General features: G+C 61.0%; 1 protein-coding gene across 2 annotated transcripts in view; it reads right to left on the reverse strand.

Moving 5' to 3' along the window:
• Positions 1-17182, reverse strand: part of FAM19A5 (family with sequence similarity 19 member A5, C-C motif chemokine like) — a 166446-nt gene that overhangs the window by 89098 nt on the left and 60166 nt on the right. Inside the window, exon 1 of one of the 2 annotated variants that reach the window (XM_027540478.1) lies at positions 6142-6410. The exons of the other annotated variant lie outside the window; for it this stretch is intronic. Within the exon in view, the coding sequence (XP_027396279.1) occupies positions 6142-6232 (91 nt within the window). The 5' untranslated portion in view covers positions 6233-6410. Of the gene's footprint in view, positions 1-6141; positions 6411-17182 lie in introns of those variants that run through there. 2 annotated transcript variants of the gene reach the window in all.

Genomic DNA, 17182 nt, shown 5'->3' on the forward strand with positions numbered 1-17182 from the left:
GTCGGGGTGGGGCTTCACTCAAGCCTGGTCAGCGGCCTCCAAATCCCTGGAGGCTTGGGGCCACCCCAGCCCACCAGGCTCTCAGGGCCCAGGCCCGCGTCTGGCTCCTTCCTGGACTGCCTCTGCCAGGAACATGGCTGAGACCCTCGGTCTGACGGGTCCCGGGGTGGCCCGCGGGGCTGGGCCTGTCCCCTGCCCTTTCAGCTGTTCTGGGCTCCCATCTCCCTTGGGAAGCCCCTTGCCTCAGAGATGGTTCTGGAGGGCACAGGTTGGGTCGGTGGTCAGAGCCCTGGTGAGGGAGAGATGGAGGGCCCTGTCCCTCCCTGGGAATTCCCTGAAGCAAGACCCAGCGTCCTGGAATGTGCTGGCAGCCGCAGCTGAGGCCTCCCAGATGGGGTGAGCCGGGGAAGGAATCTCAGGGGGGCAGGGAGTGGGCGTGGACCTAGGCTGCAGCTTGAGTCCCTGGAGGGGCTCTGTCCAAGATCAGCATCGTCTTCAGCTCAGGAAATACGGGCTGGACCAACCTAAGTCTCAGGTCTGCGACCTGTCCATTCTGCCAAGGAGGAGACTGAGGGTCCCAGTGGTCCAGTGACTTGCCTGATATCACATGTCCAGCCAGCTTCCCAGTTACAAAGGCCATTTGCACAAGCATGTGTAAGCCCACGAGCCAGGCGCTGGGTCAGCGAGGTACGGGATGTGTGAGGAGGGGTAGGTATGAGACTCCAGGAGCCGACGGGCTCCGGGTCCAAGCAGAGAAGAAGAGACGGTGAGCGCACACGCTGGCCCACGTCCCCTTGGCTCTGTGATCTCTGTGACCTGTCCGTGGACATCGCTGGGCCTCGCTGGACGTGGCTGCCTCGGGCAAGGCAGCCCCAGGGTGCTGGGGGCAGAGACGGGACCCTTCCTGCCTCCAGGCTGGGCGCTGCGCCCACGTGTGCCTGCCTGTGTGTCCATGGACGCATGTGTCCCCACGTTTGTGACCATGTCACCTGTGTGAGAGCCTCGGTGCGCACAGAGGAACAGACTCAGAGGGAAAGATGAAAGGGAGCGGTCATGGCAGGCCAGCTGGTCACCAGCACAGCAGGACGAGGACTCCAGGCCTCACTGCGTGCCTCTCCAGGGGGCTCGGAGTCCATTCACTGAACGCGTGTGAACAGCAGCACACGTTACACGCAGACGCACAGTGACAACCTCGATGCTTTCTGTCACGCAGCTCATACTGCACTCTGCGTCTCCTGTAACCATCTACTGACCGGCAAGTGCAGAGATTAAGGGCGGCTTCCTGATCCAAGAGCAGGTTCTCACTGTAGCTCACTCACTCCACGTGCCTACGGACATAACACCTGTGGAGAGTTTAGTGAACGCATCCACGTCATCCAACCAGTCCACCCTAAAGGAGATCAACCCCGAATATTCAATGGAAGCACGTGCTGAAGCTTCAATACTCTGGCCACCTGATGCTCAGAGCCGACTCACTGGAAAAGACCCAATGCTGGGAAAGACTGGGGGAAGGAGGAGGGGACGACAGAGGATGAGATGGCTGGATGGCATCACCGACTCGATGGACCTGAGTTTGAGAAAGCTCCAGGAGACAGTGGAGGACAGCAGAGTGCTGCAGTCCATGGGGTCGCAGAGAGTCGGACGTGACTTCACGACTGAACAACAAACCACCACACACACACACACACACGCACACACACGCACACACACACACACGCACACACACACACGCACACACACGCACACGACGAGTCAGCAGTGCTCCGCTGCCGGGGACCCAGCACTCCCGCCTCCTGCAGGCCTCAGCGGCCCTCCACAGGGAGGGGACCTGGCCACCCCACACTGCCCCCTCGCCGCTGGCACCCCTGCACGGGCCTGTGTCCCCAGGATGGGCAGAGACCCTGGTGTAAGAGCCTGGTGCGTACAGGTTTGTAAAGCAGACTCTGGAGCTGGAGCTCACACGGTCTGCTGCAGGGCCCCTGATGCCCACTCAGGGTGGAGGCCAAGACAGGGCCTGAAGAGCTTCCAGAAATGAGGGCGGAGAGTCCGGCCAAGGGCAGCCCTCCCCATCCTGCACGCCTGTGCCCGGCCCTGGGGGTGTACAGCAGCCGGCCAGGCCCCGGCACCCCGGCAGTCACCCCGTGACCAGCCCCTCTGCTCTCACTTTGTCCAGCTGTCAGATGCTCCTCAGCGAGGCTCCCGTTACGGTGAGTGCGGGCTTTAGACTCTTTGCCACGCGGAAATGATGATACATGGCAATGAGGAGCCGGGCTATTTCAATGCGGCCCCCAAGTGCCCCCCAGCCGGCCCCACTGCCCTGGCCTCACAAAGGGGCTCTGCTGAGGGGAGAAAAGGCAGCGTGGCCGGGCCCCTTGGTGCTCACCCGGAGCCTCCGGGAGAAACAGGCAGGCAGGGTGGGCTGGGCGCCCCCGGCCTCCCGGGAGGTCCGGGCGGGTGGTCGGAAGCGTCTGGAACACAGGGCGTCTCAGTCTTCTGCCGACTCGAACACCAGCCCCGGGCCTCTGTCCTGACCCTCCTCGTTATCACAGCCTCTGAGAACCATCTGGGCACAGCCTAGGCCCCGGAACTCTCCCGTGCTCGGAAGCTTGACACGGGATGCACAATCCTTCCCGACCCACAGGGGACTGCCTGCATGCGTCAGTGCCTGGGAGACCCTGTGTGGGTTGTAACCAGGGTGATTTTCTGCTCCCACAGATACATTTCTGATGGACCCCTGGGTTCCAGGAACTGTGCTGTCAGGCCTCTGTCCACTTTTTAAAATACACTCACAGACGTAAGAGACAGAGTTAACTCTGGGCTCACTCCTGAGCTCGTGACGACGACAGCGATGACCGCCAGGAGCACAGAATCACGGCCATTCACAGGACACCACGGAGGGGCTGCTCGGGGGTACGCGTGCTCCCCCTGGCCCTGGGCGCCCAGAATTCCATTTCTCTTCCAGAATGAGGCGCTAACTAAATAAACCAAAGTGGAATCCTGTTTACTCAACAGTCGGCCCTCAGAGCAGCTGTCCGATTCAGAAAGGACCTCCGGAATCAAGGCCGGGTCCACGGCAAGCGTGTCCGGATGTACACACTCATCTCCCGAAACACGCTCTCCCACAGAGGCTGTGAATCACACGCCCACCCACCTCCCAGCTCTGCGGCCCCCAAGGAGAGGGAGACAGGCAGACCTCAGACCCACAGCTGCAGGAAAGAGCGGACTGTACTGCTCCGGTTACATCAGCGGCGACCCGAGGGCCTGAATCTGCACGGTGATTGAAAAGCTAGGAGAAAAATACCTTCAAGTCTTTCGTAGAGAGAGACGGAAAATCCTTTTTTTCCCCTAATTCCTGCCATTTCCTTAAGGCCGTGTTCTGAGACCTAGCATCGTTAGGGAGATCAAAGGAAGTCTCCCCTCTGCCTTCTTGGGGCGCAGCACCACGCGGGCCTTCTGTCCCCCGAGTAAGAGGCTGCATTTGAAATCAGCTCCCCAGACCGCCCCCCCACCCCACCCCGGACTAGTTCACAAACACGGGGCACGTGAGTGCTGTGTCGAGGCCAAGGCCAGCCCGAGCTCCCCAGAGGAGGGGCAGGGCGTCCCGAGGGGTGAGCAGGAGGAGGCAGGGTTGTCCAGTTCCCCACGGCCCCCGCCCCAGGCTGCAGCCCTCTTTCCCCCGCCCTCTCAGCGCCCGGCCCGGCTGGCCACGGCAGGCAGGAGGCTCTCACAAAGACCGGCCCGGCCAAGACTGCAATCAGGAACCACAATACGCCTCTCTCTCGTGCACAGCCCTATTCATCTTCGCCAACACTGGGAGACAGACTGGCCAGAGGGGGACAGATTAGCCACGGGGTGACCCGCATCTGCACACAAAAGGCGGAGTGTGGAAAAGCGGCTCCCCAGGCCCCCCATTCTTCACCGCTGAGAAAGCCAGATTCAGGGAAATGGCCATTTAAACAGCTCTCTCCCACCCGTCCGCAGACAACAAGTCACGATTGTCTGTCCGCCCGCCGCGCTCCCCCCTCCTGGGGCCAGTGCGCCTGGAAGGAAGTGGCCCGGGGCCTGCAGCCAGAGGGCCCGGGGGTCCCGTGCATCCAGGGCGGGCCGCCCCCCGGCCCCCCAGCACCTGCCCGGGGTTCCTGACCCCACAGGGGACAGTCAGGGAGGGCAGGGTGCTTGCTCTCAGTCTGACCTTTCAGAGATACGGGGTGCAGGGCGCTCCACCCTGGGAAGCAGGACTGTGACATTCTTCAGGATGGACAGACGGCGCTTCTAAGGACTGCAGAGGGCTGTGCACACAAACTTCCCCCGAGTGCCTGCAGAGCGCGGACCTGCTCCGGGCCCCACGCCCCACCTCCCTGTTCCTACACCGGCTTCCAGAGCGTTGAGCGCCTCGCTGAGGTTGCTGCCCAGAGCAGGGTAAACGCGGAGGTTTCTGTGCCAGGCTCTCCAATAATCCAATCTCAGAAAACAGCACCCTCTCCAAGCAAGATGAGGCCCCGAACCCCTGCCCTGCCCTGCACCCATACTCTTTGAATCCAGAAGACAGAAACTCTCTGTCGATCAAAACATGCGTTTTGACCTTAAGACGCGGGGCCTCAGGAGGACGGCAGGGCCTCTGAAGACAGCAGGACCGGTCGGCTCCCACTGGGCGAGCGGAAGGCCGGGGCTCAGCCAGAGGTGCTCAGAACTCCCTCTCTCACCACGACGGCTCTAGGATCACGGGAGAATCTGTGTCCACACAGAACAACCCCCTCCCCGGGGGAACACACACACAGCCCGGCCCTTTCCACCTTAGAAGCAGTGAACTTCACAGGAGTCCCCTTTCGAGAGATCCCCCTGAAAGCACAGCCCGGTGGAAAGGAACCGTCGTCCACTTGGTGGGCCCCAGAGTCCCCTGGCAGAGGGCGCAGCTGGCATCAGCCCCTGGGTGGCTTGCTAGCCCCCAGGGACCACCCATCCCCAGCCACTCCTGAAGCAAGCCGGTGGTGGAAGGCGGCCCTCACCGGGCCCTCTTGGGCTGCCTGGGCCTGCAGCAGCACCCCCAGGGTGGGGGGGTGGTCCCCTCTCCCTTCAGGGCCTGGACCCAAAACCAAGGGCAGGAAGTGGACACCAGGCCAAAGGAGCAGGTGACGGGCAGCCTGGCCTCCCACACCTACCTGCTTCCGGAGAGCCAGAGGCAGCTCGTTAATTAGGCTGGAAAGCAGCTGAACGCTGCACACTGACCTTTGTGAGGGCCCGGAGCTAACGAGGATCTGCCTGCTCTTCGGGCCACGGAAGCTTGGAGGTGGGCTGGCCTGCCCTGTTGGCCGGGGTTGGGGGGGCACCGCGCAGTCCTGGGGGCAAGGGGCCTGGGGGCGAGTGCACGGCCACCATGGCAGTGGGCGCCGCCCGGCGGCTGTTCCACAAGGGCAGCCGGGCTGAGCCCAGTGCACCCGGGCTGCCCTCCAGAGCCCAGGCCTCCGAGCCAGCAAGTTCCCAGGAATGCCCCGGTACTCGGGTCCACACCCGCCCTGCGAGCCCCGGGGCTCCTGCCCTGGACAGCAGGTGCAGGGCCGCCCGTCCCACAAATGCTTCCATCAACTTGCTCGACTCAACCAAGTCCCAAGAAAGAGATGCACTGCAGCGCGAGCTCTGCTCTCAAGCAGGCAAGGAGGACGGGGGGGCCGGACTTGGTGCGGGGCCAGGCGCTCTGGCGGGCGAGCCCCTGCTCCTAGAGCCGGCGGGCCCCAGGCTCGCCCGGAAGGCGGCGCGGAGAGCGGGGTGCGGACGCGCAGGCCTCGTCCGGGGCTCCCTCCGCCCGGGCCCGCGCCTGGCCCGCCAGCGTGGAGCGCGGGTGCCATCTACCGAGAGCCGGCGGACAGAGGCCAGGCGCCGCTGCCCACGAGCCGTGCGGGGAAGGGGACGGCACGGCAGCCCCGAAGCGGGCCGGGGCCCGGCGGCGCCAGAGGCACCGAGGCCGCCGCGTCCGCGCCGCCCGCCACCTCGGACCCGGGGCTGAGCGCGGCTGCGGGATCCACGCGGGGCCGGGCAAGGTGCGCGCCGGGCGCCGGGGCCCCGCGGTGGTGCCGGGCTGGCCGGGCCGAGCGCGGCGGCGGCGGCCGAACGTGCTGGAAGCCTGGCGCGCGGGGGGACAATTACCTTCTTTCAGGAACTGCGCGTGGATCACCAGGACGAGGAAGCAGCAGAGCGCGGCCCCCGCGAGTGCCCAGAGCGCCTTCAGGAGCTGCATCGCGGAGTGCCCACTCGGCCGACGCCCCCCAAGTCGAGCAGCAAAGGTCCAGGCGCCGCATCAGCGCCCCGCCGGGTGCAGCCGCCGCGGCCGCCCGCTCGCGCCCTCCATCCGCGCCAACGCCGCGCTCCGCCGCGACTGGAGGTGCCGCTCCGGGAGCCGGGCTGTGTCTTTTTGGGCAGGGGGAGGGGAGCGGGCGGGGGCGCGGGGAGGGGGCGGGCGGGGCGGGGAGGTTAGCACCGAGGCTCGGGCCGCGGCGGCCGCCGCTCCGGCCGCTCGGCCACCAGCGCGGGCTGCGGGGCGCCGGGGGCCCGGGCGCGGGGGGGTGGCCGCCGCGGCCCCATGAATCAGCCCCGCCGCCGCCCCCGGAGCCGCGCCGCCGGCAGGGCTCGGACGGCGGGCCGTGGATTGCGCAACGGCCCGACCGCCGGTCGCCTGTCGCCTCCCGCCGCTGCCTTCCTCTCGGCGCCGCCGCCGCGCTCGCTCCGGCCCGGGGCTCAGGGGGCCGCGCTGCCGCCGCCGCCGCCGCCGCCGCGGAGAACCGAGCGCGGGGCCGGGGCTGCGCGCCGGGCGCGGGGCCGCCGCACCATCGCCGCCGCCGGGGCCCGCGCGGCCGGGCCCAGCCCGCAGGCAGAGAACTTGCGTGGCCCGGTGGCCCTCGAACGGTGCCGGCCTCCGCGCTCCCGGAGCCCGCGCCTCCGCCGCGGCGGCCGGTCGAGGCCCGGCCCGGGCTCCCGCGGGCCGCCTGCCCGGCTGGGCCGGTGGCGGCGGCGGTGGCGGCCGCGCCGACAGGTGGGGCCGGCGACAATGCGCGCCTCGCCCGCGGGACGCCGCCGCTCCGGCCCGTGGCGCGCGCCCGCCGCCCGATCGGCTCGGTCCTTCTGGGGAGGCGGCGGGAGGGGCCGCGCGGCGCTCGGACTCCGGCCCGCGCCCGCCGCCGTCTGCGCTCCTGCCGGCCCGCCGAGCCGCCGATGCGCACTGGGCCGCGGAGGGGACCCAGGGGACCCCTGCCGCCCTGCAGCGCCCCCGCCTGGCGCGCCGGCGGGTCAGGCGAGGCCGGTCCGGCCGAAAACCGCGGGTCGGGCTCCACCTAGGCGCGCAGGGGCCTCACTGCAGAGGCGGCCGAGGCGGGGGCCGACCGAGCGGGGATCGAGCCCCTGGTGCGCCCAACCCCCCAGCGCTCCGCGGCTCCCGGGGAGGACGGGGGGGCGGGGACCCCGGCCTAGGCGTCGCCACTGCCCAGGACTGAGCCGCGGCGGCTTCTGAAAATCTGCACCTCGTCCTGGAAATACACTCGCTGCACATTCCGGCCCCAGTAGGTGCCATCCTTCCGGCCAGCGGTCGGCGAGTAGGCGCTCACTCAACGCCCGGGGCTGAGCTAGATGCAGGAGCGGGCCGTTCCTGGCCCGGCCTCCTCCTGCCTCTGGGAAGCGCTGGCATTCGCTACCAACCCGTTTTCCTCACCAACTCTGAGTCCCGGAGCCGGGGTATCTGTGCCCAGTTCAGCGTCCCGGAGGCCAGTCTAGGTCTCAAGGCAGTTGTTTGCCTGAATTGAATTTCAAATAAAATTCCAAATTCCCAGCAAAGAGCTTTGGCTGGGGATCAGGGAGGGAGCCTCTGCCTGATCCTAAGCCCCACCGTGTGGGGTGGGTGGGGCACAGGAAAAGGTCCCACTGCCAGAGGGTCCTAGGGAGCCTTAGGCCTGGACAGCAGGCCCCAGAAAGCTGCTTTCGGCCTGCAGGGACATTGATGTGCAGGAAGGGAAAGGGGCCACTCCTGGGAGTGCTCCTGGAGGTCAGGTGAGTCAAGGCCCTCCACCCACACTTGGCGACACAGACAGCAAGTCACTCCAGACCAGCACCAAGGTTGCTGCCGCCGACCTGGCCTGAGGTGCTGTGCCAGCCCCGGTCAGAGGGGAGGCCGCCCCTGAAGCAATGCCCCACGCGGGCTGCGTTGCTAGCCAGGACCCCTCCCTGTGGATGGTCCACAAGACAGAACACCAGCTCTGGGCCGCTACCTGGAGAAGTGGCTGCAGCCTCAGACAGGCCAAGCAACTCAGACCCTGCCTTGTGGGTGGCGGGGTGGGTGGGTGTGGTCTCTCTCCCCTTGCATGGACCCTCGGAGTCCCCTTTACTTTAACAGCCTCTTCCTTGGCCTTCACCCCCAGGCACTTTGCAGGAAACTCCCCCTGCAGCAGCCTCTGGGGAGCCGCCCTTCCTAACAGAATAGAGCCTGACCTCCACCAAGGTCATTGGCGGTCAGTCCTCACCTGGTGCTGTGCTGTCCCCCTCAGAAGGCTTGAGGATCGCTGGGTGCTCACTACACACACACCCCCAGGACCCCAAAGGGACCTCAAGCAGAAAGCAAGGCCAGCCTCTGACATCCTCTGTGCCCAGTCAGGTGGCTACTACTGGAAATTTTGAACATTGCAAGTATTCTCCATTCCCCAGGAGAACTTTTACAAACTAACCATTTCGAAGCTCCTTCTATAAAGAGAACTAAGAGAAGAGAGTTTATAAAGAGAACCAGGGTGTAAATTTATTTTCAACAAGTGCAACAGGAGGGGAGGTGCCGTGGGGACCAGACTGTCCTCCGGCTCCAGGGCCTTCCCCAGGGCCACACGAGCCCGTTGCTCGTGCCCTCAGAGGAGTGACAGGTCCACAGAGGGGATTAGCCGTGCCACTGGGGAGTGAGTTCACGGTGTCCGAATAAACACCACACACACCACAGGAGGGAACACCCGGGGTCTGATCAAAGAGATGCATCAGAATAAATGATAAAGCCATACTGGTGTGTGTACGCATGCGCAGTCACTTCAGCTGTGTCCAGTTCTCTGCGACTGAATGAACTGTAGCCTGCTAGGCTCCTCTGTCTGTGGGATTCTCCAGGCAAGAATACTGGAGTGGGTTGCCGTGCCCTCCCCCAGGGGATCTTCCTAACCCAGGGATTGAACCCGCATCTCTATTGTCTCTTGCATTGGCAGGGGGGGTTCTCTACCACTAGCACCACATGGGAATTGCGCCCCCCCCCCCCAAATTGAGGACAGTCTTCAGGCCAGGAAGGGTGGGGAGTCCTGGAGCCACATGCTGGAAAGAAGGGAAGAGGCTGTAGCCAGAGGTGTTGGAAGGATGTCCAGGGCTCCAGAGCCAGCACATGTGACCCCAGAGGAGCATGTGCCTCCAAGGAGCAGAGGCCAGGCGCTCGCAGGTGGGAGTTGTGGAGCGAGCTGCTGTCAGGCAAGGGTAGCTCAGGCCACAGCTGTAAGAGGGCTGTCCGAAGAGAGAGGCGTCTTCTGCCTGGGGAGGGGCCCAGAGGGCTGGGTGTGGAAGACGTGCCTTTTGCTTGATGTGTCTCCAACTGAAACCTGACGTTCCCTTCAGTTGGCCACGTAGGCAGTAAACGTAAGAGTTTAGGTGTAACTGTGATTTTTGTCACTACCAGAAATCGCAGGAATCTTCATATCACATTACAGCTCATGCAGATAGCTTGAAATATCACCCTGACTTCCAATTATGGTTGTCCCACTGCCAGACATTTTTATGTAATGTTTTAATAAGGAAGCAAACATATTACTATATCAAAATAGGTTTCCCAACATTTGATAAAACTGCATTTCAATATAATTGGTTTTCTTAGTAATCTTGTATGTTTTTATGTTGTTCTGAGAAGGGTTTCATAAGCATCACCAGATTGCCAAAAAGGCCCATGGGACAAACAATGCCTGGGGTCTCCTGATCTCCTGAGAAAGGGAGAGTGTGAGAGAGAGCCAGAAAGGGCAGAATGGACATCTCTGGTCATCCACAGCAGGTAGGGACAGGGGTCAGAGGCAGGACCATCCCCTGGGAGGGAGATGCACAAACATCCCCAGGCTGCAGCTGGCCATCATCAGGCCAGGCTGGGACTTTGCTTGCCCACCACCTCCACTGCCCCTTCCAAGGGTGCCTAAGTGTCCATGTGCCCTGCCTGTTCGCAGGGAACCCACAGTCAGCTCTCCAGGTCAAGCAAGAAGCCTGCTGGTTCAATAGGACGAGAGTGACATCGGTGAGCAGTGACTGTACTCACTTCCACACTTATTCCTGTAGAGAGAGGACCTGGCCAGGAGGACGACCAGGTGTTTGCAGAAAGAGACGGAAAACCCAGGACATGACTACTCTTAAGACATGACCCTGGGCGGTGGTCGGGGGTGGAAATCACTAATGACTCAGAGAAAAGTAAAGTAATAAAAATAATAATTCAAATAGCATCATTCTAGAAGAAATTTGATAGAATGTGCACTAGTGAAAGAGAATAAGTTACCGTGAAACAAAGGGAAAGAAAACAAGAAGAAAAACTTGAGAATCAACAAGACTAACCAGCTTGGGGCTCCAGGGGATACCCTGAGAAGTAAAACGGGCATGAGTGGAAACCAGGCGTGGAAATTAAGGGATGCCTTGCAGAACAGAGAGTAGATAGAAATAGATGGGAGGGTCGGTAAAGGCTGAGACATGCAAGGTGTCAAACGCCTATCTACAGAAAGTTTAAAGGAGAAGGTAAAAGGCAACAGAGACTAGGAAATTCAGACAACCGAACACACATCCTTGGATGGCAGCCCCCAGACTCAGAATAAGTCTGACTCAGACCAGGACCCAAGAAATGCAAGGGACTCGGAGCAGCTGGCAGAATGAAGAGAAGAAAGGAATGTTCTGGGAAGTCAGACGCTGGGGTTTCCATTAGCAGCACGGCTTCTAGAAAACCCCGGAGCAGGTCATTCGGCGCTAAAGAGATAAGTTTTAGCACCTAGAATTTTATACCCAGCTAGACTATCAACGTGGTTCCGCATTTGAGGTTTGAGGGCACACAAGACTCCGGTTGACTGGCCACGTGTCCACAGCAGCAAAATGACCCAGGGTGACATCCCAGCAGAAAAAGGAATCAAGGAGTTGGGTGTGGGAATATGGGACTGAAGAATATCTAGCATATTTGATTCTTTAGATGTGAAATAAGCTGTAAAGTATGTGCTTAAAAGCACATTAGGCCCTCACACTGGGGAGAATCTCCTTTAACTGGTAACACCTTCACTATAAAATGTTACGTCTCTTTCTTCACAGGGCTGTCTTTGCTGAACAATATTTATAAAGTAGTATTGTAAATGACACTGATCTCTCGGTTTGTTTTAAAATCCACAAGTAGACAAATCTCAGAAAAAAATGTTTATGGTAGAAAGGTAAATACAGATCTTAAACCTTGATTTTTAAAAAAAAAATTATATGAAACAAGGGAAGGTACGGTGGTATTGAAGTGGGCTTTCTGATTTCTCCTGGCTCAGAGTGAGAGGTGCTCAGGCCCTGCCCTGGAACTTGCTCTAAACCATAATGTGTGTCTGACTATTTCCTAACAAGGCTGATCAGAAGCAGTGAGTCAAGGGGTAAACATTTAAGTCAGCACTTACAGCCACATTGGGTAAAAATAAATAAATAAAAATCACAGCAGGAAGGCCCAGATGATGAACAGTTTTGTCCCTGGGGAAAAGGTCAGGGCGTGAGAAAAACCGAGGCAGAATCTTGCTTTCCATTTGTTATTTGATTTTTTTTTCTAACATGTGAGACATTTAAGCTCTGTGATTTGAGAAGACCTAGTATTATAAAAATACTGTAAATGAATCGCATTCTGTCCATATAATGTAATAGTCTGCACTTGTTGAAGAGAACGAAGTGGTATTTATAGAGGGAGATAACAGATATAAACAAAATAGAGATGGTCACAGCTATGTTTTTAAATAAGTGTGAACACACTCTAACAACTAAAGACCATGAGATCAGGAGGGGATGGAGGGCTGGCCTTGGCTGGTGGAGAGAAGTCACCCACGTGGAAGGGAGTCACGTGGCTTTCTAGGAGGGGGAGGACCAGGAAGACGCAGCAGGTGGGGCCCAGCTGGCAGGCTCAGGGCCAGGAGACCGGAGTCCAGAGCTCGCAGAGGGGACCGAGTTGCCAGTGAGCGTGCCAGACAAGGAAACGGGAGGCAACAGGCAGAGGAAGCCACGAAGGGCAAGCGTTGGAGGTCAGGACTGGGGTGAATCCAGTGCAGCCTTGGGCCGCCGACGCTGTGGGAAGGAGTAGGACCCCGGGCTGAAGCTCTGCCTCTTCTGGGTCCAGGCGGGAGAACAGGCCTGAAGGGCAGACTGGGCCCAGAATCAGGGCTTCATCCTCACCTGGGACCAAAGCCAGGGCTGGGGGGACAGCTGGAAGGTGACCGCCACTGTGTGCGTGGGTAAGTCTGGGGGTCACCGTAAGGGACCCAGCCCCCGTCAGCAAGAATAATTAGTTAGCAACAAGTGGGCGTGGAGACAAAGAGCAGGGCTTCCCTGGACACACCTGTGGCTTGAGGGCGGGCTGGTCTCCAGAGGAGGGGCCGTCCTGCTCACAAGGGGACCCTGAGCTTGACCATCCCCCCGCCCCCACCCCAGGGCCCTGGTGTCCTTGGGAGACCCCAGCTTTACCACCAGACATCCATCCCAGCCATCCCAGAACAGGGGGTGCCTGGACCCAACTGACGCCCAGAGCACACGACCCCTGAGCGGCTGAGGGCACAGAGAAGCGGGGAGGGGAGCCACGGGGCAGCTCAGCAAGGGTGGGGCCGTGGTCGGGAATCCCAGCTCAGTCCCCATGCTGCCGAAGCCTAGGACTCTGTACTCATGGCTGAGCCACAGCAAGGCTGGAACAGGACCACAGTGACCGTCCTAAGAAGACGGCCATCTGGAAGCCAGGCCTGTGTGTGTCCAAAGTGGGGTCCTGCTTGCCTCAGCCTTGTCCGCACCTTGGTGACTGCAGCCCCCCGCCACCCACAGGCAACCCTCAGTCATCAGGCCAGGCCAGGCGCTGTGGTCACCAGGCACTCCTAGGGCCGCGGGTCCCCATGATCCTCCGAGCAGAGGTCTGTGTGTCCACCAAGAAAAGACGCACGTCCACTGATGTCCTGAGTACTGTGCCCTGATCACGCCCCAGGACTGTGCTAAGTGCGGTGTGAGGCTCCCCGTCCTGCAGACGGGAAGGCTGAGCACTGGGGGTGGGGCTGCCCGTTTCCACGCCTACTTATGCACTCTGGGGTCAGGCAGGGACGGACCCCTCACCCGGCTGCCCCTCTCAGATCGCATTCAACCGTGTGACCCTGTTGGGGACACACTCCTGCTCTGGGGAGGGCCATGGTGCTGGGGGAGGGGTCAGGCCAGCAGCCAGGGGGGGCCTTAGCTTAAGACAAGGGCTAGGGGCCTGAGAGGGGGCCCCGGGCTCAGGTCAGCAGCTGTGCAACCACTGGCCAGCTGTCAGGCCCTCTGCCCCTCGGTCCCTCACGAGTGCTGGGGACTCAGACTAGAGCTAATTGGGCAGATGGCACCTCCCGGACTTGGCTCCCTTCCGTACACACGGAAGGGGCAACATCGACCCCCAGGGAAGCTGGGGGCATGGGCATCGCTATGGGAGCCCCAGCGAGATGGGCCAGGCCATGCTGGTCTGGAGTCACCCCGGAATGCAAGCTGTGAGCTCAAGCTCTGATCCTGTGTGGAGGGCAGATCCCCCAGCAGGGCCGCCTCCTCGGTCCTTTATACCTGGCGCTCGGGGGCGGGCAGGGGCGTCCGGACCATGTCTCTAGAGCAGGAGTGAGCAGAGCCAACGCAGGCTGGAGAGGGGGACGTTGCGGATGTGAAGGCCGTTAGCGGAGCGAGGGCGGCAGGGACGCTGGGGCGGGGGCCGGCTCAGTCTCCACCACACTCAGACCTGTGTGGTCGGGAGTGCTTCCTCTCTCGCTCTTGTTTCTTCTGTGGCACCCAGCACCCCCAGAAGCGTGTGATCTCAGTGAAACCTCCCTTCCTGTCACCCACAGGCCGGCGCTAAGCCCCTGCACCCACGGCCGCTCACGGTAAGCCCCCAGGCCCTCATCTCCCTGCTCGGGGACCGCCTTGCTGAGGCCCTGGTGTCTGAGCTTGCCATTGGCCAGGCTCAGGCAGGAACCGTGGGCTGAGCCCTCCTCCTGCGTCCTCCCCCAGTCCCCTGAGCTGTAGCCGGGCCCCTTAGGGCGCAGGGCTGAGTCCTGGAGCTTTGCAGTCCGTGGACCTCCCTACCGGTGCCAGGCGACAAGGAGGAACTCAGAGGAGGCGACACCTGGGTGAGGGCTGGGGAGGGGCGGGAAGGCGGGTGGGAGTCCAGGGCTTCACTGAGGAGCAGACGTGCCCCCTGCAAGGACAGCCTCCAGGGCCCAGCGGCTCCCCTTCTCTGGCCTTGCAGCGATGCCTGTGTGGCTCCGGTCCCCGCCCTGACCGCTGCGGCCCCATCCTCTCCTGTGAAGCCCCGCGTGGTCTCCGCACGTGGTAGCCCTCACTCTCACACCCTAGGTGATCTTGATACCTCCCCTTCGCTCAACGTGTCTCCTGATGAGCCGGAAGGGAACTGCTGCCCACGGGGGAAGCCTGGTGCTCCGGGTCCCTGGAACAGCTACGCATGTGCTGTTCCTCCCAGGGCCTCAGGGGCTGGAGGAGGCCGGAATGCAGCCGGCTCACAGCATCCAAGTGAGCGGCCACTCTAGGAGGCAAACAGGGAGGTTCTGGTTTCGTTTAAAAACAGTCAACTCCTGTTGAAGAGTCCTTGAGGCAATACAGTCAAATTCAAGATGTCTCAACCCTAAATCTGAAAGTCACACCCTCAGAACACCTGGAGCAGATTGCGGGTGTCCAGCGAGGTGCACAGGACTCAGGGGAGCCTCTCTTTATTAATAACAAAACCTCTGAAATCAGACGACAACAGGAGTGCCTTCCTCCAGGGAGGGATGATGGTTGCAGCAGAACCACAGGGCTGGACACCACACAGCAGGTAGGAAGGAGGCAACGGGATCTACTGTGCCAACAAGCGTGAGTCTCCAAGTCACAGAGGTGGGCAAAGAGCAGACAGAACAGCCCCCAGCGCAGGCAGCAGGACCGCGGCCACAGCTGGAGCCCTGCCCTGGGCCCCTTATCATAAGTGGTCCTCACAGTGACCTCCTGAAGCAGAGGTTCCCCACTTACTGCTGAGGAAACAGGCTCGGGAGCTCAGGACCTGCCTCGAGCCAGGCAAGCCGGGGCTGGGCCAGGGCTGGGCCACCTGGCTGCCCTCACCACCCAAAGAGGCTGTAACACCCTCAGAGCTGCTTCATCTCTTCACCCATCCATCACATCCACCTGTACATCCATCAGTCCACCCCTCATCATCCAGCTCTTCATCCTTCCATCCATCATCCCTCCATCTGTCCACCCACCCTTCCATCCATCATTCATTCCATCATCCACCCATCCATCATTCATTCCATCATCCACCCATCCATCCACCCATCATTCGTTCCATCATCCACCCATCCACCCATCCATCATTCGTTCTATCATCTATCCATCCATCCATAATTCCATCATCCACCCATCCATCCACTCATCATTCGTTCCATCATCCGTCCATCCATCCACCCACACATCTATCTATCTAATCCATCTGTTGTTCTCTCTACCCAACTGCACATCCTATACATCTGTCCACACATGTGTTCCTCCATCTGTCCATCCACCCACCAATCCTTCCATCCATCTAAGCACCCATCACTCATCTATTCATCCATCCATCCTTCTATCCACCCATCTGTATTTCCATCAACCCACCATCCATCACCCATCTATTCACTCATCTGTCATCTGTCATCCTGTCCTCCATCCATCCATCCACCTATCCATCCATCTACCTATCCATATTTCCTTCTAGCCACCCAACTATCCATCCACCCATCCATCTATTCATCTATCTGAACATTCATTATAATACATCTATCTATCACACATCTGTCTGTCCACCCATCCATCTACCTGTCTGCCAATCCATCCATCTATGTCTCCTCCAGCCTTCTATCCATCCATCTGTACATCCACCCATCCCCTACCTGTGTCTGACTCTGGTCCAAGCAAGGAGCGTGCAGATGGAAATGAGACCCAGACCCTTTCTCCTGAAACTTCTCCTGGAGGAAATGGATGTTGGTCCTGGGCAGTCCAGTTCCGGGAGGCACATGCTGTGACTGGGGCCAAGAGGGGCTTCCTGGAGGCTGAGCACAGGGCTGGGTGGGCGGCAAGACCAAAGTCTAACAGGGCTGAGGACTTCCAGAAGCTGAGACCCCAGAATAACGAGGCTTCTATGTAGACCGAAAGGCCTCCATCTGAGGGAGGAAAAATGCCGGATTCGGCTCAACGCAGGCAGAGCCAGCAGCAGTGTGGGGCTGGCCTGGCCTTCCAAGCGCTCCGGTAGCTGCTGCTGGGACTGAGCATCTTCTGCTGCTCAGGCCAGAACCAGAGGCTTCCCGGCCGCCGCTGTGGTGACAGGAGCCGGGTCTGGGATCATCTCTTTGGTGCACATCTGGGAGCCCGTCTCCGCAGCCAGCACCAAGGCGGACCCCCTGCACCTGGCCTCCAGAGCGGGTCCTCGCATGTTCCCGAGTCCACCCTAAGTCCGAGTCCACGGGCCCATCTAGGGGCTCCAGCCAATCTCCCACCTGCTCCTTACTGTGCCCAGCGTCCCCCAGAGATGTTCCAGCCTGGCAGGGGCTGGTTCCTGCTCCACCCCCATCCCACCACCCCAGGCTCCACCCCGCGACGTGCACCCCAGCCCGGCCACTAGGAGGCAGGTGGCATCATACGGACGCCGGCCAGACCACAGGCAACAATGGAGATCCGACTCCCGGCCCACCCTACGGCCATCAGTGACCCTCAGCTTCCCTTGTTCCTTTTCCCGATTCCAAGTCAGGACAACCTGAGGAGCCAAACATGTCCCTAACCACTCACACGGACGCCTCGCTCTTATCCACAGCCCTGCCACCCCAGACCCGGCCTCTGACCAGCCCCTGGACGCCGGCCTTCATTCTCCAGGATAGCCGCCCCTGCCCACAAAGTGCCCGGGCCCTGGACCACAGTCTCT

The sequence above is a fragment of the Bos indicus x Bos taurus genome, chromosome 5, assembly GCF_003369695.1.
Source record: "Bos indicus x Bos taurus breed Angus x Brahman F1 hybrid chromosome 5, Bos_hybrid_MaternalHap_v2.0, whole genome shotgun sequence".
NCBI classification, from domain to species: Eukaryota; Metazoa; Chordata; class Mammalia; order Artiodactyla; family Bovidae; genus Bos; species Bos indicus x Bos taurus.